Source organism: Leptopilina heterotoma, unplaced genomic scaffold (assembly GCF_015476425.1).
Source record: "Leptopilina heterotoma isolate Lh14 unplaced genomic scaffold, ASM1547642v1 Lhet_24, whole genome shotgun sequence".
Taxonomy (NCBI): Eukaryota; Metazoa; Arthropoda; class Insecta; order Hymenoptera; family Figitidae; genus Leptopilina; species Leptopilina heterotoma.
In genome coordinates this window covers 2,205,769-2,228,754 of record NW_025110956.1, presented here as the reverse complement: position 1 = coordinate 2,228,754, position 22,986 = coordinate 2,205,769, and the positions used below count along the sequence as shown (strand labels likewise).

Here is a 22,986-nt window from a genome sequence, read left to right as displayed (position 1 = left end):
AATTACAATTTTTAAAAAAACATAATTTTTTCAGAATTTCTAAATTCAAAAATTTAATAATCTTGTTAACCTTTTAATGCCCGACTTTTTTTTTTAAAAAAGTGCAATTTTCGTCATCTTTAGTATTTGGGGGTTTTGGGGTCGCTGATTACAAATCCAATGTCAGTTTCTCAAAATTCAAAATGGCGAACGAATTTTTAAAACTTAATCCGATTCGCAGGCATCACAGTTGATCCCCTTTTTCCCTTTTGTCCCCTTATTTCACTTTTTTTGACGATTTGTCACATTTTTCCCCTTTTTTCGCTGATTTGTCCCCTTTTTTACTTTTTTCTAATAAAAAATAAACAAGTTTTTCTTTTTTTGAAACCTTTTTCAAAGTGTAATCATAAAATGGTTCATTCAAGAGAATGCAGACCTTTAGAAAAATAATGAATTAACATTGAAATAATTAAAATATTATTATTAATAGTTTTTTCTAGAAAAACAAAAATTCTAATTCAAAACCTTCAATTTTTTCCATTTCTGACAATAATTTCTTTTTAAATAACTTAATTCTTGAAGAACTATCATAAAATTATAACTTGGAAATTATTTAATTAATAATAAATAAAATTTTTTCTTTATACATTTCAAAATTAATTGAATTTTAAAATAGTTTCGTACCTATACAATTTTCATAAATAAATTCACAAAGATTTTAATTTTGAATTTTGTAAAATTTTAATTTTGAATGAATTTCATTAAAAATTCTAAATAACTTAAATTTTTGCAAAAATTTTCAAAATTTAAATAATTCTGTGATTAGTTAAATTTGACAATATACATTTAATTAATTATTAAAAATAATGAATTTATCGAAGAATTCTGGTTAAAAACACTATAAAAAATTGAATTCTGGAAAAATTTCAAATAATTGCAAAAATTCAATTATTTTCAAAAATAATAAAATTCTTCGCAGAAATTCAATTATATTAAAAAATTTAAAGAAATTCTCGTCAAAATTTCAATTCCCTTTATAAAAAATAAAATTCTTCTTTAAAATTCATTTCAAAAATTTTAATAAAATTCTCTGCAAAATTTAAATTATTTGCAAAAAAGAATTGAATTTTCCCAAATTCAATTATATTCAATATCTACTATTTTAATAAAATTCTCCAAAAGAATTCAATTATTTTTTAAAAAAATATTATTAAAATTTTTACGCAAACGTTTAATTATTTTCATAAATAATAAAATAATTTCACAAGAATTCTATTATTTACAAAATTTTTTATAAATTTCTTCGCAATAATTCCAATATTTTCATAAATAATCAAACTCTTCACAAAATTTCAATTATTTTTAGTACAATTTTAATCAAATACCTCGAAAAAATGTAATTATTTTAAAAAATTTTATTAAAATTTGTCGAATTAAATTATATGTAAAAATTTGTTTATAAAATTCTTTATGAGAATTCAATATTTAAGAAACATTGAAATTATTCAATATAAATTCTTTATTTTTTATTTAAATAATTGAATTTTAGTAGAATTTTTTGATAAAAATTAATTTAAAAATGGATTTCAGTTAAAATTTTCGATTATAATTGAATATTAAAATCATTACAGCGCAAATTTTTAGAAATAATTGAATTTTGAAAAAGTTTCAAATTGAAATCATTGAAAATCTGAATTTTTCATATTTTTACTTAATAATTCTGTAGAATTAATTTTTTCAAAAATTTTAATTGAAATTATTTTGAAGTTTTTATTTTAAAATATATATTTATTTGATAAGAATTTCCGAATAATCGATGAAATTTCGTAAAATTGAATTGTAAACAAATACATTTGAAGATTCTCAGAATTTTTTAAAAAATTATTGTAAATAATGATTTAAAGAAAAATTTTAGTTAAAAAGTGTAGAAACTTCGAAAGCATATTTTATACAAATCCAACAAGTTTTTAAAATTCGTTCCCCATATTGGATCATCCGCCATTTTGAATTTTAAAAAACTGATATCATATAATTTATAATATAAAATTTTTTTTTAAATTATGAGTTTTGGAATATTGAGGTCTGAGAATGTAATTCAAAAAACATTATCCGAAATTTTATGTGGAATAGTTCTTATAGAATTTCGAAAGAAGTTAGAAAAATAAATATTTTTTAAAAAATATTTTCTGAAAGAATGTCGAAGAATGAAAGAGAAAGGAAAAAAACCGAAAGGATCGTAAAAGAAAGAACGCAAAAGATTATATTGGAAAAATGATGTAAGTGTAATTTTCTGCAATTTGAACTTTAAATTGATCACTCAATCATGTTGGAGCCACTTTTGAGAGGCTTTTTTTTCTTAACACCTTGTTCGTAAAATCAAGTGTTTAGAAATAATAACACAGTGTAGAAGAAACTAGATATATATCTGCGCTGTCAAGATGCCAGTGAACTTTAATGGTAATCACTTAACTGCCACATAAAACCAGAGAATTTAATACCATGAAATTTCAAAAAATTTTCATTTTCATTTTTGCAAGAAAATATATCAAATTTTTTAAATCTTTCCAGAATATATTAATTTTAAAATTATGGAAATTTCAAATACATCAAACTCGAATTTAATAAAATTAAAATTTGAAAAAAAATTTTAAGGTATAAGTTTTAATTACACTATTGAGAGCGAGCGACTTATTAAAATAATTAATTTTTTTTAAAGAAAAAAGTGTTTATGACAAGATAAACATAAGTTGTAAATAGTATGTGATTTCAAAATTTTTATATATGTAGATACAGCAAAAAATATCGTAAATTTTTACGCAACATTCCATTTTACGAATAAGTTATAAAAAGACCCGGAAATATATTTGAAGTTTGTCCTTGTTGTATGGTGACAGAATACTTCTCAATTTTTAAAAGATCCAAACATTCTACTAGTAGTTTTCTTTTGTTTATTTCACTCGTGATAATTTCACAACGAGAGACTTACGTAGGAATATGTTAATCACGTTTCGACAGTTTTCAATGAATGAAGTTCCTAAGGTTTGTTTAAAATAAAAATAAAAAAAGAGCTACAAAGTTTTGCTTCCTCATAATATACCTACAGATTTTCTTATTATGAATATTATAATTGCTGCATTAATACAAGGAAAGAAATGTATACTTTATATCCATATGTATATTTTATATCCATATAAATATTCATAACTTATAAATTAAAAATTAATATTTTTAATTATAAACTATGAATTATTTATTATTATTAATTTTGTAACCAAATGTTAACCAATGTTTTATTTTCACCTTCTAACTGGGGTATTTTGTTACCCCAATCAAAATTCAAACTATGTCATCATTTATAAATTTTTAGGTATTTTTTTATTACATTTTTTTAGGATATAAAAAAATAAAAACTCCGTTCGTATAGTCATGCATGAATCAATTTGTAGCAAATTGGTTCTCTATAAGAAAACTTATTTATTTTATGAAAAAAAAATTATTAAAAAAATACGTTTTCTGGTCGTTTTAACCCCAGTAACCCCTTAAAAAACACACCCATAAAAAAATTTCAATTCTTCAGTTTTTTATTCTTAAATTCAATTACTTTCAATATCTATAGTATTTTCATAATATTTCGCAAAAGAATTCAATTATTAAAAAGAAAATGATAAAATTCATCCAAAATTCAATTATTATCATAAAAAATAAAATTTTCACAGAAATTCAATTAATTTAAAATAACATTTTCAAAAAAAATTTCGAAAAAATCAATTAACAAAATTTTTATATATAATTCTTCACAATAATTCAATAACTTTCACTAATAATAACATTTTTCATGGAAGATCAATTTTTAAAAAAAAATGTTGATAAAATTCTAAGCAAGAATTCAATTAAATTTTCATAAATAATAAAACTCATCGAAGAATTTTAATTTTTTTTAATACTATTTTAAATTAATTAATCGAAAAATTCAATTATTTTCACAAATAATAAAATTCTTCTCAGGAATTCAATTATTTTTGAAAATTTTAATAAAATTATTTGCAACTATTCAATTATTTTCATAAATAATAAAATTCATCGCAGGATTTCAATTATTTTTAGTACAATTTTTCAGGAATTGCTTAAAAAATGTAATTATTCTTAAAAATTTAATTTCAATTCCTCAAAAAAATTCATTATTTAAAAAAACGATTTTTTAAAATTGTTAGGAAGAATTTAATTATTTACAAAAATATTAGATTATTTTTTACAGAAATTTAATTATTTTCAAATATTTTAATAAAATTTATTTGAATTCAATTTTTTGAAATAATTCAATTATTCTTTTAGATTTTAATAAAATTCTTCCCAAGAAATCAATTATTTACATAAGAAATTCTTCGAAAGAATTCAATTATGTCGGTAAATAACAAAATTATTCCCGAAAATTCAATTTTTTTAAGGCATTTTAATATAAAATTCTTTGCAAAATTCAATTATTTTCATAAATAACCATATTCATCACAAGAATTCAATTATTTTTAAAAGTAATAAATTTCTTCTTAGGAATTCAATTATTTTTAAAAATTCTAATAAAATCGTTCGCAAGAATTCAATTATTTTCATAAATAATAAAATGCTTTTCAGGATTATTGAAAAAAAAATTAAATAAAATACCACACAGACATTCAATTATTGTCAAAAATTTTAATAGAATTCTTTGTAAAATTTAATTATTTTTAAAAACTTTTCGCAATTCAATCATTTTCAATATCTGCTACTTTCATAAAATTTCCAAACAGAATTCAATTATTTGAAAATTTTTGTAAAAATCTTCGTTAGAATTCAAATTCAATTCTTTTCTTAAATAATAAAAATTTCTCAAGTATTCAATTATTTAATTTAGAATTTGCATAAAACTAGTCGAAAGAAATCAATTATTTAAAAATTTGTATAAAATTCTTTGCATGAATTAAATTATTTTTATAAATATTTCAATTTTTTCATGAATAATAAAATTCGTCGTCAAGTTTAATTTTTTGATAACTAATTTTTTACTACTTTTTTTAATTTGAAAGCTACTTTTTTTAGCTACTTTTTTTAGAAATTTGTGATTTCAATTTTTTCGCTCTCATTTCACCAAGAAACTTTTAGTATAGTTTTGTGGAAAAATATGTTTACCAATAATTACCATTTAATATAATGACTCCAAGTTTTTTTTTATTTTTTATTCTGTGGAATTTGGAAAAATAAAAGCATATTTCTAATAAGTTGAACATAATTAAGCCAATTTCCTTTTTCGCTTTGATAAAGACGATAATATTCAACATTTGAACATGAAAAAATGAAAAAATTGTTAAAATATGTTTTTTAAACACAAGGTGACTGTTTATAAATAACACATGATCGTGATGCAATCTTAATTATCAAGAATTTATAATGAATGAAATATCTGTTTTAACGAGCGGAGAGTGCCCTTAGGTTAATAGAGGAAGGATTTTCCATCAACTATGCGTCTCACATATAGAGTGATTTTCTCCTAGAATTTTCAATTAAGAAAAGCTATATCTTATGTATAATATCGAAGGCCAAGCAAAATTTATTTTCAAAATTCTTATTTAAAAAAATTCAGTTTTTAAATAGATATCTTACTGAAAATGTATGTAGCTTTAAAATATTTTTGTGTTGAAAATATAATTTTCAATATACTTTTAGAACCTCATAATTTAAGTTATTTCTTTGGCAACCTAGATCAGTTAATTTTTTTCTTAACTTATTCTTTAAAATTATTTCCGCATTCGCTCTTTTATAATTTATAATTATCGACATTTGCATTTCATTTTTTAAAAATTTGTTATATTTATACATTTTAACATTTTTTACATAAAAAATAAAGACAAAATTCATTTATTTATTAAAAAAATTTCAAAATTTTTTTCAATATTGTTGAAATAATAATTGAAATAATAATTTTTTAAGTTTTTGATAATTTAAGAGATTACTTAAATATCAATAATTTTTTATTTGATATTTGAAGAAATCAAATCTTGAGATATTATTGGATTTTCTTTAGACAAAATTAAAATTTCATTAAACTTTCTAATCTCACGTTGATCTCATTGAACAATAAGATCGATACAAATATAAAAATTTTTGCTTATTATTGAAATTAATTTATTTATTAAAATTACTTTATTGATATTTTATTGAAACTATAAGCACATGATGTTGAACGAGTCACGTTTAATAATTTAATTACAACTGTAATCGATATTAAACCAGGCCATTTAATTTTAAACTAATCTCTTATTGTTCGCATTCAAAATACAATTCATGAAAAAAAAATTTTTCGATAATTATTTTATCTTTTTTCACAATAAAAATATTATTAGTATATTGGTGATTCTTCACTCAGTGGTCAATAATTTTGCTTTCCCACCTCTAAAAAAAACTTCATAAATTTCTTTCCAGAAATTCAATTACCTATTTTCAAAATTTTTTTTTTTAAATTCTCGTCAACATTTTAATTATCTTTATAAATAGCAAAATTCTTCGCAAAATTTTAATTATTGTCAGGAATCTTTATAAAATTAATTGTATAATTCAATTATCATCAATAGAAATATTCATCACAAGAATTCAATTATTTTCAAAATTAATAAAATTCTTCGCAGAAATTCAATTATTTTTGGGAATTTTAATAAAATTCATTGTAAAATTCAATTCTTTTCATAAGTTAAGAAAAATTTTTGAAAATAATTGAAATTTTGCCATGAATTTTATTAAAATTTTTGTAAATAATTAAATTTTATTACTTTTGAAAATAATTGAATTCTTGTGATGAATGATTTTCAATATTCTGCTATTTTAATAAAATTTTCCCAAAAGAATTTAATTATTAAACAAAAATTTTGATAATATTCTACACAAACATTCAATTATTTTCCAAAAAAATAAAAATTTCACACGAATTCAATTATTTAAAATAGAATTTTAAATTTTTTTCGAAAAAATCAAATGTTTTAACATTTGGCATTAAATTTATCGCAGTAATTCAATTATTTTCTAAGAATTCGATTATCAAAAGTGATAAAATTCGATTATTTTCAAAAATTTTTCTTAATTCAATAATTTGTTTATCTATTATTTTAATAAAATTTTCCAAAATAATCCAATTATTTAAAAACAATTTTGACAAAGTGTGTACAAGAATATTCAATTATTTTCTAAAATAATGAAAATTTCATTGAAATTCAATTATTAAAAATACAATTTGCATACATTTTTTTGAAAAAATCAATTGTTTGAAATTTTTTTTAAAAATTCTTCACAATAATTCTATTATTTTCATAAATAGTAAAACTCATTGCAGAATTTCAATTATTTTTTAATACAATTGAAGCGTTTTGTGCAGAAACAGCATAAGTCCATAATTCGAAATTGTTCAGGAATCAATAAAAACTGTTTTTCTCGTAAATGTTAAGATTTTTTTTAATTCGGCTTTTTGCATTATATTCTACTAACCTATAAGTTAAAAAATCCAATATAATTAATTAATTATCTACTTAACATAAAAAATTAAAAAATTAATTAACATTTGGACTTATGCTGTTTCTGCACAAAATGAAATGAAAAACACAGAAAATTTATTAAATCCAGTGAAATATCAAAGTTTTATGAAATATTTAATAAAATTTATTTAAAATATTAAATTTGGATGATTTTTAGTAACATTTTATAAATAATAAAATTTTTTTAAGAATAAATTTAACCAATTTTCAATATTTTCTAATTTTTAAATTATTCAGTCACCACTGTCACTTTTTGCTTCCCATGAGTGTTTTTATTTATAATATAAACTGTTTAATATAACTGTTTAATATAAACTGTTTATAAATTATTAAAATACGTCAAGAATATCACAAATAAATATAAAACTTATCATGGACTTGTGCTGTTTCTGCACAAAATGATATTTTAATTATTTTTTTTGAGGGTTTAGAGTTTAGTCACTTATGTAATATTTTACCAGATTGAAAAGCTTCATTTAAAGATAAATTTCCAATAAAAAAGTGATTTTCGAAAAAAATGGACTTATGCGGTTTCTGCACAAAACGCTTCAATTTCAATCGAATTCCTTGAAAAATGTAATTATTCTTAAAAATTTTATTTAAATTCGTCGAAAGAATTTTTTTAAGAAGAAGAACGGTGTTTCTTCCATATTTCTCTCCAACGAATTTGAAGAAACATCTTCGAAGAAATGTTGAAGATGTTGAGTCCATTATTAATCCAGGACGATATTAATTAAATATTTAGTAAATTCTTCCACAATTATTTAATAAATTAATTTTTTCGATTTTTGGAAGACGTATATAAAAGGTAAAAGAAAAACACTCTTTTACTTTTTTATAAACTAGACGACGTTTTAAAAATTTGTTAATAAAATTATGTATAAGAATTCAATTTTAACAAACATTCAATTATTCAATAAATTATCTATGTTTGTATTTAAATAATTTAATTCTCATAGAATTTTCTAATAAAAATTGATTGAAAAATTAATTTTAGTTAAAATTTTAGATTTAGATAAAAATTTTAGTAAAACGTTGTAGAAAATAATTCTATTATTTTTGAAAATAATTGAATTCTATTAGAACGAATTTCATTACATTTTTTTAAATAATTGAATTCACGCGTGAAAAATTTTATTACCTACTTGTAAAAGTAATTTAATTCTTGGGAAGGATTTTATTAAAATTTTTGTAAATAATTTAATTTTTTTTTGAAAAATGTTATGAAAATTTAAATTATTATAAAACAGGAAGATATCAATCGCTCCGAGTCGAAGACTCGGAGTAATTGATATCTTCATTTTTTATTACAATATTCTTCTAAGTTGTAGAACTTTATAAAAGTTTGAATTTGAAATTTTTTGAAAATCTTAGTTCCCATGGAAAAATAATAATGATTAAATATTTATTTAAAAATAAAGTTACTAGTGCTTTTCAATAATTTTACTATTAAAAAAATTCGTAAATAAACGTAATTAGAACATTTTTTTGAGTACCCGTGTGGAAAATGAAAACTGGTCCTAGCTTGGTCCTACCTATTTAGCCCTGTTATTAGCTAGGTCCTAGGTTGGCAGCGTAGGTTGGACCAACAATGGCTGGTGATGCGATTTTAGCCAGGTCCTAGCTAGGGAGCCTAGTTAGGACCAGTTTATGGGTCCATTGTAGGACCTAGAAAGGACCATCTCAGGGAGAATTTTTTATTTCTTTATAATTTCAATTAGTTTATAATATTTGTTAAATAAAAATCTTAAATTATTAATAATAAGTAACAGCTTTAATTATTATTTTTTTTTCAATCAAATAATTACCAAAAGCGAACTCACAAATAATGTTATAGGGTTTAATATATACCCCTTTATATATACATCAAAAATTATAAAAAAAATTAGAAATTTGTTAATTAAATTATTTAACGGTACATATAATCACTAAATTGCATACTTATAAGAATTCAATGCAGAAAAATCGGAATAAACGCAAACCTGAGAAACGAATAAAATCTAACGCACGCGGGGATTGAACCTACGACCTACGGACTACGAGTCTAACGCCCTAACCACTATACTACGGAGCCTAACTGAACACCGACGTTTTATTGTCAGTGACTTGTTGACTTGCTTTTAATGATTCAATATAGTATTTATTGACACTAATACGCCATAATAAGTAAATAAATAGTTTAACAACAATAATAATAAAATAATATTCAAAGATAAATGTTCATAAATTAATATTTTTATATAACATCAAGAAAAAAAAATGTCTATATACATTTTTGTTAAAAACACGTTTTTCATTGTTCTAAATCATTGGTAACATTAATTTGTTGGTCTAAAAAAATATTTGTTGTTTGGACTATTTTTGCTAAATAATTATATGGGTGATCCACTCTTCAAAAAAAAAAAATGTCAAAAAATTTATGTTAAAATCACGTTTTTCATTATTCTAAGTCATTTTAAACATTAATTTTTTGTCGCAAAAAATTTTTTAGGTTTGGACTTAGAAATTTTTACTAATGAAACTAGGAAGCCTAGGTAGGGCCTAGGTAGGACCTGGGTGGGTCAGCCCACATTCAAATTGTAATATCTCCCAGTGCAGTTTTTTTTAATTTCGCGATTACTAGTCTTGATTAGTAAAATATGAAGATAATTAATGATTGTAACAATTCAGCTTTTTGTTTAAACAAATAAATGTTGTTTTTTTATTAACTTCTGATACAAAGTAACTATTAACTTGCAGTTTTTCCTAATTTTGCAATAAACTAATTTAAAAACTTTGAAATGAAGATATTTTATAATTTCAACAATTCAGCATTTGTTTAAACAAACAATTGTTAGTTACTATCTTTTCACACAAACAACCTAGAAACTTACAGTTTTTTTCAATTTGGCAAAATAACCAATTTGATTAGTAAAAGTTTAGGATATTTTATGATTATAACGATTCATCAATTGTTTAAACAAATAATTTTTATATACTAACTCTTGACACAAACCATCTAGAAACATGCGGTTTTAAAAAATTTTGCACTGAACTAATCTGAGTTGTTAGTTATTGCAAAATTAGAAAAAACTCCTAGTTTCTAGGTAATTTGAGTCAAAAGTTATTAAATAACAACAATGTTCAAACCATTTCTGAATTATTAAAGTTAGAATTAAAATTATTTTCAATTTATACTTTTTAAAGATAAATGAATTTCATACTGTTCGTAATTAGTTGATTGCAAAATTAGAAAAAACTGCAATTTTCTAGATGGTTTGTGTGAAAAGTTAGTAAATAATAATTAATTGTTTAAACAATTGCTGAATTAATAAATTGATAAATTAACTTTATTTCATACTGCTATTTTCTGATTGCAAAATTAGAAAAAAAACTGCAAGTTTTTAGATAGTTTATGTCAATAGTTAGTAATTTATAACAAATATTTGATTAAACAATTTCCGAAATGGTAAATGTAAACAAAACCGTTATGACTTGAGATAACAAATGAATAAATAAATTCATCTGAATAAGTTGCAAAATTTCGAAAAAATTGCATCTTTGTTGGTCTACTTCAAATAAAAATTAGTAATTAACAATAATAAAATGTTTAAACAAATATGATTATTGTCAATCAATTTCATAAATATTAATTGAGAATATTTAAAAAATTCTACATATAATCACTTTATTTTCCTAAAAAATTTTATAAGTCATAACTGGATCACCTAGCTAGTACCAAGTTAGGACCAGCCTAGGCTATATAAAAAGGGGTTGCCAAGTTAGGTCCTAGGTAGGGCCAATAATCATTTTAGGCATAGCATGGCGATTTCTACACGGGTATCTAATAATTTTTAGAGTGAATAAAAATATTCTTTAGGTCCAGGAAAAAAGTCAAAATTTTTTTTGGATATCAGGGGAAAAAAATTTTAATTTTAAATTTTAAATTAAAAATTTTAAATACAAACCGTGATAAATGTATCAATGTGTAACCCTTATGGAAAGACTCGAGCATTAGTACGAAACAAGTTTTCAAGTTTTTAAATTTTTTACGGATTTAATAAAAGTATTATTTTTGCGGAGTAAAAATGAATGTCGAATAAGTTTATCGGGCATAACAATAAGAAATTGAAAATTAAAATAAATAATGAAGATTGATGAAATGAGGTATTTAAGAGGAGCATTTGTGATGCAAGTAGTGTAAGTAGAGTCAGAAAGGTTTCGTCGAGTGGTCAATTAGAAGTGATGGATTCGATATGCTGAATCAGTTTAATCAAAAAATCAGGAGAGGGCAATGCTCGCAGATCTCCTCCCTTCTTTCAAATTCTATTAATTCTGTGTCTGTGACGAATAAGTATGAAGCCACAGCTTTTGTCTATCCAGCAAATCGCATAAAATAATCTCAAACATTATTCGTCTTATTATTCTAATGCTTGTGTCTCTTTCTTTCTTTGCAAAAATTTCATTTCAAGAATGTGGAAATTAATGGTTTCCCCATTAATTGGAATTTAAATTAGTTTAAATGAATATTTTTGCATATAAAATTAACATATTTTCAAAATTATCAAAAACTAATTAGGAAAATTGTTTGTAAATTCCCGGAAAGTGGTAACTAATTTTATAATATTGAAAATAATTTATAATCTCTATATTTAGTACCCTAACTATATTTTATTTTTCGCGATGAAATAAAATAGTTATGTTTTATGATTTATTTCCTATTTTACTGGCAAGGAAACAAAAAGTTTCGAAACCTTTTCCTTTAAATGAGAGACAAATGATACAAAATTGTTAAAAAAAACACACAATTTCGAAAGTACTTTTAATTTAGATTTATCATTGACTCACAGATTAATTTTTTATGTTGTAAAATTTATCTTAAAATAAGAAAATGTTGCCTTCAAGATGTTACGACTTTCATATAAACATATAATGCGAGATAGGAATTTTTACCAAATTCAAAATGGCGAATCAAATATGGCGTCTGATAAAAGGAGGCTTTTGACCAAAAATTATTTTTTTGTCAAAACAAATCGCATTACATTTTTAAGAAATTTTTATCAATTTTTAAAATGAAATCTTTGAAATTCTAATTATACTGAAAAAGAATAATAATATTTAAATATAAAAAATTATTAATTTGTTTGCTTCCTTAAAAAGTAAAAGTTTTGAATAATACAATTCAAAAATTCTAACAAATAATTGAATTTTAAAAAAAAAGTTCAAAATTTTCATAAAAAATAAGTATTTAAATATTTATTTTACAAAAATGATTGAAATTTGAAAGATTTAATTTAGAAATTTTAAAAAAATTAAGTTTTTGAAAAATGTAATTAAAATTTTTTTGAAGATTTACTTGAATTACCAAAGATGATTTTAAAAAAAAATTGATACAATTTGAAATGTTGTAAAATTTTATATTTTTAAGAATTTTATTTTTTCATCTTTAAAAATTATCTATAATTATAATTGTATTTTTGAAAATCCATTATTATTATGAATTTTTTAAAATTATTCTATTTAAATATAATTCAGTTCTCGTAGTTGAATTCTGATAGGAATTGGTTTGAAAAAATTTCAGTTAAAATTATAGAAAATAATTGAATATTTAAAGCCTTATAACAAGAATTGTAGGAATTAATTCAATTTAAAAAAAAATAAATTTAAATTCTTTGAAAATTTAAGGGAAGCAAAAATATTAAAAATATTTGGTAATTATGCAGAATCTAAAAAAATAATTGAATTTTGGAAGCATTACAGTTGCAATTTTTAGAAATAATTCTGCATAATTACCAAATATTAAAATTTTTATTTTAAAAAGTTATCAATATTATATTAGTTTTCTTTAAAAATTCTTAAATTTTTGAATAATTTAATTCAAAAATTCTAAAAAAGTAATTTGAATTTTAGAAGCATTACCTTTGCAACTTTTAGAAATAATTAAATTTCATGGGGTTTTTTCTTGAAAAAATTTTGAAATTCCCGTGGAAAAATAAATAAGAATAATTTTTTAAACGTTTGGATCAATAAATAGTATTAAAGTTTTGAATATGTAATTTAATTTAGAAATTCCGAAAAAAATTTGTTTCTTAAAAAAATATAATTGAAATGTTTTAAAAATAATTGCATTTCCGGATATAATTTTAAAAAATTGAAACAACTGAAAATTTTGTCAAATTTTATTGATTTTATTTGTTTACTTCAAAAAATAATTCTGAAATATAATCGTATTTTTGAAGAATTCTAATTAAAAATTTGGAAAATAATTGAATTTTAAAAAAATTTAGAATTAAATAACTTATTATTATCAGAATTTTTCCAGTGGTACTCGAAAGTTCAATATTATTTGATCAAAAAAATCTTACATTCAAGTTGTTGTTACAAATATCTATCGATTTCAACACGAGTTGTTCAAATAATTCGAAATTTTTTTTTAAATTTAAAGAAAAGCTGTTAGAAAAATTATATTTTTTAAAAAATGAAGAATTTTCATTTGTGTCTTCTTTATATCCATATTTTGAGTACAAAAATCCAATTGACAAGTAAAAACTAATTTTTTCTACGTTTCTGTTTATTACTTACGCTATTTTAACCAGTTTTCTATTTTTGGCTACCATTTTTGGGGCGCCATTTTGAATTTTGTAAAAATCTTTATTTCTCATATGTTTCGTTACAGAATCTCGAAATGAAAGTTAATTCTTAATTTTGTTTATTTGTTTTCAAATATAGAAGCAGAAAAATAATTTAATTTCCATAAACCTCGAATAAAAGTTTATAAGACTCGATTCAATGTGTAAAAATGTAAAAATGTAAAAATGTAAAAAAAAGAAAAGAAAAAAAACAGAAACATAGTTTGTAAAAGGAGAACTTTGTAGAATACCTTGTTCTGTTTTATGAGAGGAAGTTTAGTTTGAGATGTTGTCTTGATGCAGGAAGTGTAGCGTTGAAAAATAAAACAATGCTCGAGGAGACTTTGTACAATGCTAGTCATCGTTTTTCGCTTCGGTGGACTCGCGAATCGCGATGGGATCTTTTGAAACGGGTTTCGTTTAGTAAAGTATATGAGATTGGATCTTTAGGTCAAGTTTACATGGCGCAAGTTTCTGATTCTGATTTTATTCCAATGGCCTTTAAACCATCCGATTGCAAATCGTCTCATGACCCACTCATTTAAACGTGATCTCACGACGAACATGATCATGGACCCGAACTTGTATAATGTCAATGTTTTTCCAAATGATTTATATTCGACTCTTCCGTTTTTCCCCGTTCATCAATCCCTCCAATTCTGCGAGCAAGTTTCTCCATTTCAAATATTCAATTTGTAGGAAGAAATAAAAATAAATTCATCATTAGACATATTTTCCGCTTGTCACAAAAGTTTGTTTACCTTTTTTCAAAGTTAAGATGAAGGAAGAAGTAAATATAGAAAACTCATGTTTTTTATGATCTCAAGTTCGCAACTTTTTTAAAAACGAAGACGAAAAAATAATTAAACACGATGTTGATTATTTTGGCTCCAAATTTTTATTATTTTTATACTTTTAAGTAACTTTCCTTTAAAAAAAAGTTTAGATTCTTAAATTTTTGTGCACATCAAAATTTCAGACTTCGCACTCGATAATTAAATTTTAAAAAAGTATTAAAAAGTAGCTATCGAAAAATTAAACTTGTCAAGAATTTGATAACAAATTTTAAATAATTGATTTCTTTCGACTAATTTTATGCAAATTCTAATTTAAATAATTGAATTCCTGAGAAATTTTTATTATTCATGACAAGAATTGAATTCTTACGAAGATTTTTACAAAATTTTGTTTTAATAATTGAATTCTTTTTTAAAAATAATTAAATTTTACAGAGAATTCTATTAAAATTCTTAAGAATAATTATTAAATATCTGTGAAGAATTTTATTATATAATTGAATTCTTTTGAAGAATTATTTATGTAAATAATTTAATTCTTGGGAAGAATTTTATTAAAATCTGAAAGAATAATTGAATTACATCAAAAAAATTTATTAAAATTATATTTAAAATAATTGATTTCTTTCAAACAATTTTATTAAAATATTTGAAAATAATTGAATTCCTGTGAAAAATTCTATTATTTTTGTATAAATAATTGAATTCTTCCAAAGAATTTAAGAAAAACATTTTTTTAAATAATAGATTTTTTCGAGGAATTGAAATCAAATTTTTAAGAATAATTACATTTTTTCAGCAATTTCTGTAAAATTGTATTAAAAATAATTGAAATCCTGCGATTAATTTTATTAAAATTTCCAAAAATAATTGAATTCCTGTGGAAATTTTATTATTTATGAGAATGTTTTTCTTAAATTCTTTGAAAGAATTCAATTATTTACAAAAATAATAGAATTCTGTTTGGAAATTTTATTAAAATAGTATAGATATTAAAAATCATTGAATTGAGGACATTTTTTGGAAATAATTGAAATTTTGACGAGAATTTTATTAAAATTTTTAAGAATAATTGAATTTGTGGGAACGTTTTTATTGTAATTTTTTTAAATAATTGAATTCCTAAACAGCATTATATTATTTATGAAAATTATTGAATTTGTGGGAACGATTTTATTGAAATTTTTTTAAAAAATTGAATTTCAAACATAAAATTTATTACTTTTAAAAATAATTGAATTCTTGTGATGAATATTGTTGTTTATGAAAATAATTGAATTTTGCAAAGAATTTTATTAAAATGCCTCAAAATAATTGAATTTTCGGGAATAATTTTGTTATTTATCGACAAAATAATTGAATTCTTGGAAAGAATTTTATTAAAATCTAAAAGAATAATTTTTGTAATTAAAATTTTATTTAAAATAATTGATTTCTTTCGAAAAATTATATGAAAATATTTGAAAATAGTTGAATTCATCCAAAGAATTTAAGAAAAACATATTTTTTAATATTTGATTTTTTCGAAGAATTGAAATTCAATTTTTAAGAATAATTAAATTTTTTTATGCAATTCTTGTAAAATTGTATTAAAAAAATTGAAATCCTGCGATGAATTTTATTAATTATGAAAATAATTGAATAGTTGCAAAGAAGTTTATTAAAATTTTCAAAAATAATTGAATTCCTGAGAAGAATAATTGAATTATTGCGAAAAATTTTATTAAAATGTTTAAAAAGAATTGAATTTCCGTGATAAATGTTGTTATTTGTGAAAATAATTGAATTTTTCGATTAATTAATTTAAAATAGTATTAAAAGTAATTGCGAAATTCTTCATTGACTTTTATTATTTATGAAAATAATTGAATTCTTGCTTAGAATTTTATCAAAAATTTTTTTTTAAAATTGAATTTCCATGAAAAATATTATTATTAGTGAAAGTAATTGAATTATTGTGAAGAATTGTATAAAAATTTTGCTAAATAATTGATTTTCTCGATTTTTATTTTTGAAAATGACATTAAAAATTAATTGAATTCCTGAGAAAATTTTATTATTTATAAAAATTGAATTTTGGATTAATTTTATGAACTCTTTTTTAAATAATTGAATTCTTTTACTAAATTTGATGAAAATACCAGATATTGAAAATAATTGAATTTCGAATAATTTATGAAAATAATTGAATCGTTTTTAAGAATTTGATTATGATTTTTGAGTTGCGGACTTCACGGATTTGTCACGCAATCAATTAATGTTTTAAAAAACAAAACAGTTTTTTTGAATACATATATATATATAAAATTTATTTTAAAACAACGTATGTTAATTTCAGGGACCTTTAAAAAAAAGTTGCTCAACTTGATCTTGATTATTTCCGGAATGAACCTTTTAAAATTTAATGCAATTTTGAATTGACGATAAGATTTGAATAGGTCTTTTAAAAGAAATTTAATAATAGCTAAAAATGAATTTCACATGACGTGGTATGGATTTTTAAAAATATCTATTTATAGAAATAAATCTATTAATTGAATTAAAATGTTTAATTAAGATACAAATTTCATAACAATTATGAGTCAACTTTTGTATTTAAACAATTTCTAATATTTACTGTTTAATACACACTTTAAATATTACGTCATAGTGTTGATGACGTTCTTTTTTTGAATCAGTTCCAAAAATGCAAATACCTTTAGGTCAATGTCGATCTAATATTAAATTTTTGTTTTCATTTCTCTCGATCAAACTAAAATTATATGTTGAAATTATTTAAACGAATTTCAGACTTTTCTTTCATATAAAACTTGTTCTTACAAAAATATACTCAAAAATTTCTTACTCTTTGAATAAAAATTAGATTCAAAATAAATCGTGTAAAAAAATTTGAAATGTGTATAATTTTAAGTAAAAATTAGAAAATATAAGAATAGCAAAAATGAGCTTATTTTTGTTTAATAGGAATTCCAAGAGGGAATTATTCAATTTTTACGTCTTTCATTTTTATTTACTGAAAAAAACCGATTCTTTTGTCTAGAAATTCTCACTGTACTTACATTATTTACCACTTATAACAATTATTTTTTTAGATACATTTCTTATATAATTTATATAATCATTAGGAAATTAGGAATTTTGTCTCATAAACTAAAATTTTATGAGTTTATTATTGTCGACTTCTTATTAGAAATAAAAATAATGCCAATAATTAAAAAATCGGACAAATGCGAGTTTAAGCCTTACCATTTTTCTAGCAAATAAATATTCTCAATTTTAGTTTTTCCTTTTAATTTTTTCTTTCAAATTATTCGACTTTTGTTAGAACTAATGATAGAAGAAGTTCATTTTCCAACTATTAAAAAAATTGACTTTTTTTATTACAATAAATGTTTTAGTTTCTAAATCTTTGTAAACGAATCTTTAAAAAAATCTGTTAAAAAAATGCACCAAAACATTTTAGGAAAGAAAAATAAAGATTAAAAATAAGAAAGAAAAATAAATTAGAAACTGTATGAGCAAAAGATTAATGCAAATAAAGAATAAAATGTATAAATTCAAGTTAATGTAACTTCTTAAAAATTAATTTCATCACTTTAAAGTAATTATTATTTTCTAGAATTTTAAACTTAAATTCTTCTCTAAATCAATTATTTTTAATAATTATTGAAAAAGTTTTTTGAGAATTTTCAAATTCATTTTTTGTTTATATTTAAATACTACGAAATTTCGATTATTCCGAAATTGTTTAATTAAATATATAATAGAAAATTGAAATTTCAATAATTTCAACAAAAATTCAATTAAAATTTTTCAGAAAAATTAATTTTACAAAATTGTCAATTAAAAGTATGAAAAATTCAAATTTTCAAGCATATTAATTTGAAACCTTTTCAAAATTCATCTATTTCTGAAAATTCTTGCTATATATTCAATTATTATCTAAGATTTTAAATAAAATTAATTATTAAATCAATTTTTATTAGAAAATACAATGCGAGTTATTCAATTATTTAAATACAAAAATAAATAATTTATTGAATCATTGAATGTTTCTTAAAACTCAATTCTCATGAAGAATTTTATTAACAAATTTTTAAATAATTGAATTCTTTCGACGAATTTTAATAAAACTTTTAAAAATAATCACATTTTTCGAGGAATTCGATTAAAATTTTATTAAAATTAAAAAATACTTGAAATTCTGCGATGAGTATTATTATTTACGACAATATAATTAAATTTTTAACAAAATTTTATTAATTATCAAAATAATTGAATTATTGCGAAAAAATTTATAAAAAAAATTGTAAATAATTGAATTCCTTTGAAATTTTTATTACTTTTGAAAAGGGGCCGTCCATAAATTACGTAAGACATTTAGGGGGGAGGGGGGGTCAGCAAGATCTTACGAACAATAGAAAAAATGGCGCTAATGTAGGGGAGGGTAGGCTACATTGAACCGGGTATTTTATAAAGTCCAAGAACTAATTAAATTTTACTAATTTCGATCAGGTTTTTGTATCAAAATTAAGCTGAAGTACTCCTTTAGTTAATACACACGTTACAAACACAAATTATTATGATTAAATAATTAAATTAAATTTTTTTCTAACAAGTCACACTTTTCTTATTTTGAAGGATGTGTGTCTACATTGAACCACCTCTAATAAAACACTACAATTTACTTCAAAAATAATATTTCCACTTACACATTGTAAAAAATCTTATTTTCCACTCAAAAAAATAGAAAATTGTTATTTAATTGTTATTACTTGTTAATATAGGAGATTAATGAATTTTAATGTCAGGTTAGGTAGGTAAAGTGACAGTTTGAGTTTATCTCGTTCACAATTGTGATGAAAGCATGTCTTCCAGTATTTTTCTTACTAATTAGTAGAGCAGACAACTTTACAACGCTCTTAAAATTGAAAATTCTTTGCTTTTTCGGGTGGTTCAATGATGCCGCACTCACTGTATTCACATGACATTCACAACAAAAATTGTTTATAATAAATTTGTGTAAGATTTAAAGTTCTTTATCACATCGGAATATTGAAGTTGACACCCTAAGCGAAATAAATCGCAAGTTTACTAATTTTTAAAACTTCCTATTTCAATAAAAAAACGTCATTATAATTCCACCAAATTTTTTGTTTTGTACGTGAAAAACAGTTTTTTTAGTTTTTCTTTGTAAATAATAAACCTACGTGCCCGAAATTTTTGGACATAGTTTGTTTCAGTAAAACTAACTTATATATTAAATAAGAAAAAATTTCACTCAGTCATTTCTCAGAAAATTGAAGTGGTTCACTGTTGACGCTGGTTCAATGTAGCCTACTCTCCCCTATGTAAAAAATCTTACGAGGGGGGGAGGGGGGGGGTCAAATTTTCCAAAAAAATGTCTTACGTAATTATGTTATTATCTTACGTATTTATGGACAGCCCCAAAAAATTAAATGTTTGCGTAGAATTTTATCAAATTTTTTTTTAAATAATTGAATTCTTTTGGCAAATTTTATTAAAATAGTAGATATTGAAAATTATTGAAATGAGGAAATTTTTTGTAAATAATGGAAATCTTGACTAGAATTTTATTAAAATTTTTGAAACAAAATTAAATTTTTGCGAAGAATTTTAATACTTTCGAAAATAATTTAATTTCTGCAATTTATTATTTGTAACTTATCAAAAATTCAATTTTTTTAGTGTTTTTAACTAAAATTCTTCTATAAATCCGTTATTTTTAATAATTAATTAAATACACAGGTATATATTTAAAAAATTATTTAATTTCAGAAGTTGAATATTATTAAAATTTTTCAAAAATCTAAGTTCTTTAAAATTTTTAATGAAATTCATTTAATATTGACATTTTCTAAAATTTTAAATTAAAACCTTTTAGAGTTGATATATTTATGAAAATTGTTAAAGCAATTTTTTTAAAATCCAATTAATTTTAAAATGTTTAAATAAAGTTGTTCATTAAATAATTTCTAAGTAATAATTTTAAGATAGTTTTTCATCAATCTATTTTTGAAAAATTGGAAGGTTTTGTATTAGAATTAGAGATAATTTTATAGTTTATAAGGAAAAAATAAACAAAAATTCAGAATTTTTTTATGAATTCTAAAAATTTTATTTTTTCCAGTATTTTTATGAAAACAAATTTGAATTAAAATTAAAATTGCTAATTTTATTTAATTAAAAAAGTAAGTAAAAAATTAAGTTTTCAGTAATATTATAAAAATAAAATTCAATATTTTTGAAACTTTGAATTTTTTACAACTTATTTTATAATTATAGGTTCAAATGTAACTCAATTAGGTGTTAAAGAAATAGATATACATAACTGTAGCTATAATTTCTCAAAAAAAAAAATTCCAAAATTTTTTTATTTTTAACATTTTTTAAAATTACACAGTTCTTATGTTCTAATAAATATTTTTTACCGAAGTAAACCTGTGATTCTTATAAAAAATTTTTTCTCTAGATCTAAGAAAAAAAACACACATTCCTTAAAATTTTAATTACATATGTGTAATAATTTGTTTTGAATTTTTAAAAGACACATAATATTCAAAAATTGTAATTGTTTATAAAATTCTTGTAAACATTTTTAAACGTATGCTTCCCATTTTCTACATTTATAGAATTTATTATGACCCTATACAAAAATATGAAAATAAAAATTTCTTCAAAATTCTATTTTAAGAGAAATAATAAAAAGTTAAATAATTTTAAGTAACTTTTATTAAAATTCTTTTTTGCAACAATTTCAGTTAAAATATAGCGTACTGAGAGTAATAAATAATTTTATATATTTTTTTACAGCAATCATGATGAGATCAGTGGCACCTGAAATTCCTTCGAGAGTTCCGAAGATAATTCGCTTAACTCTAGAGCAGGAAGCTGTTCTTCTGGAGCAATTTAATAGATGGCCAAAAATTCCAATGCACGCGGACATTGTTCTCCTCGCCGCCGAAACTGGACTCTCCGAAGAAGACGTTCATGTAAGTGAAATTCTTTTTTTTTTTTTTTTTTTTTGAACGTCATTCCAAAATATTTATACTTTGGAATATAATAAAATATTTTATTATAGAAAATAATTATTTAGAATAATAAACAAAACTTTTAAGAAACTGTTTTAATCATTTAAATCATTTTAATTTATTTAATTTAAATAACCGATAAGTTGACTATTATTATTAAAATATTTACTTGAATCAAATAATTTTTATTCGAGTCAATTAAATGGTATTTGAACCAATAATTTCAGTATTTGATGCAAATACGAACTAAACTAATTTAATTGACTCCAATAAATATTATTTGATTTCATTAAATATTTAATTGATAATAGTGAATTAATCGGTTTTTTGAACCAAATTAATAACAGAAACTAATAACATTCTGTTAATTTTTTCAGGATTGGTACACCTTGAGGCTTACACGACTAAGAAAAGAACAAGGACTCGGTGGCAACTTTGGACTCGTTAATTAACAACAACAATTCTACAATTTACAAATTATTTCGTTTCTCTTTGGCAGATTATTCATATAAATAATTATTTAATTAATTGATGAGAACACTTGATCAATTCAAATTAAATACCAGAATATTATAAGGCTTCCTCCATGAGGAAGAACAAATAACGAACGAAAATGAAATTTTATTTGTAAAATGCTAAATATTTATTATTAAACAAAAAAGAAAAATATTTATTACTAAACGAAAAAGAGAAAATTATATATATATTTAAAAAAAATTTATTTTTAGTTTATTGCTAAAGTAATGGATTTATTTAAAAATGTTAAGTTTACAAAAAAACTCATTTTTAAAGAAACAAAAAAAATTACGATCTTTTAAAGAAAAGCAAAAAAATTCTCATTTTTTTAAAAGGAAAAAAACAACGAATAGAAAATAAAAATTATGTGCAATTATTATTAACGTAACTTTATGAAAATATCTAATTTTAGTCTTTATTGTTGAAATTTCAGAATAACTGTTATTATTATTTATGAATGTTTACCAGAGAATGGTATATT

General features: G+C 21.4%; 1 protein-coding gene across 1 annotated transcript in view; it reads left to right on the top strand.

The window, feature by feature from the left end:
• The window catches only part of LOC122502997, a 32,935-nt gene extending 10,258 nt beyond the window's left edge, over nucleotides 1-22,677 (top strand). Inside the window, exons 2-3 of the mRNA XM_043613378.1 lie at nucleotides 21,772-21,950; nucleotides 22,367-22,677. Coding sequence (XP_043469313.1) covers nucleotides 21,772-21,950; nucleotides 22,367-22,441 — 254 coding nt within the window. The 3' untranslated portion in view covers nucleotides 22,442-22,677. The remainder of the gene's footprint in view (nucleotides 1-21,771; nucleotides 21,951-22,366) is intronic.
• Nucleotides 22,678-22,986: the final 309 nt, after the last annotated feature.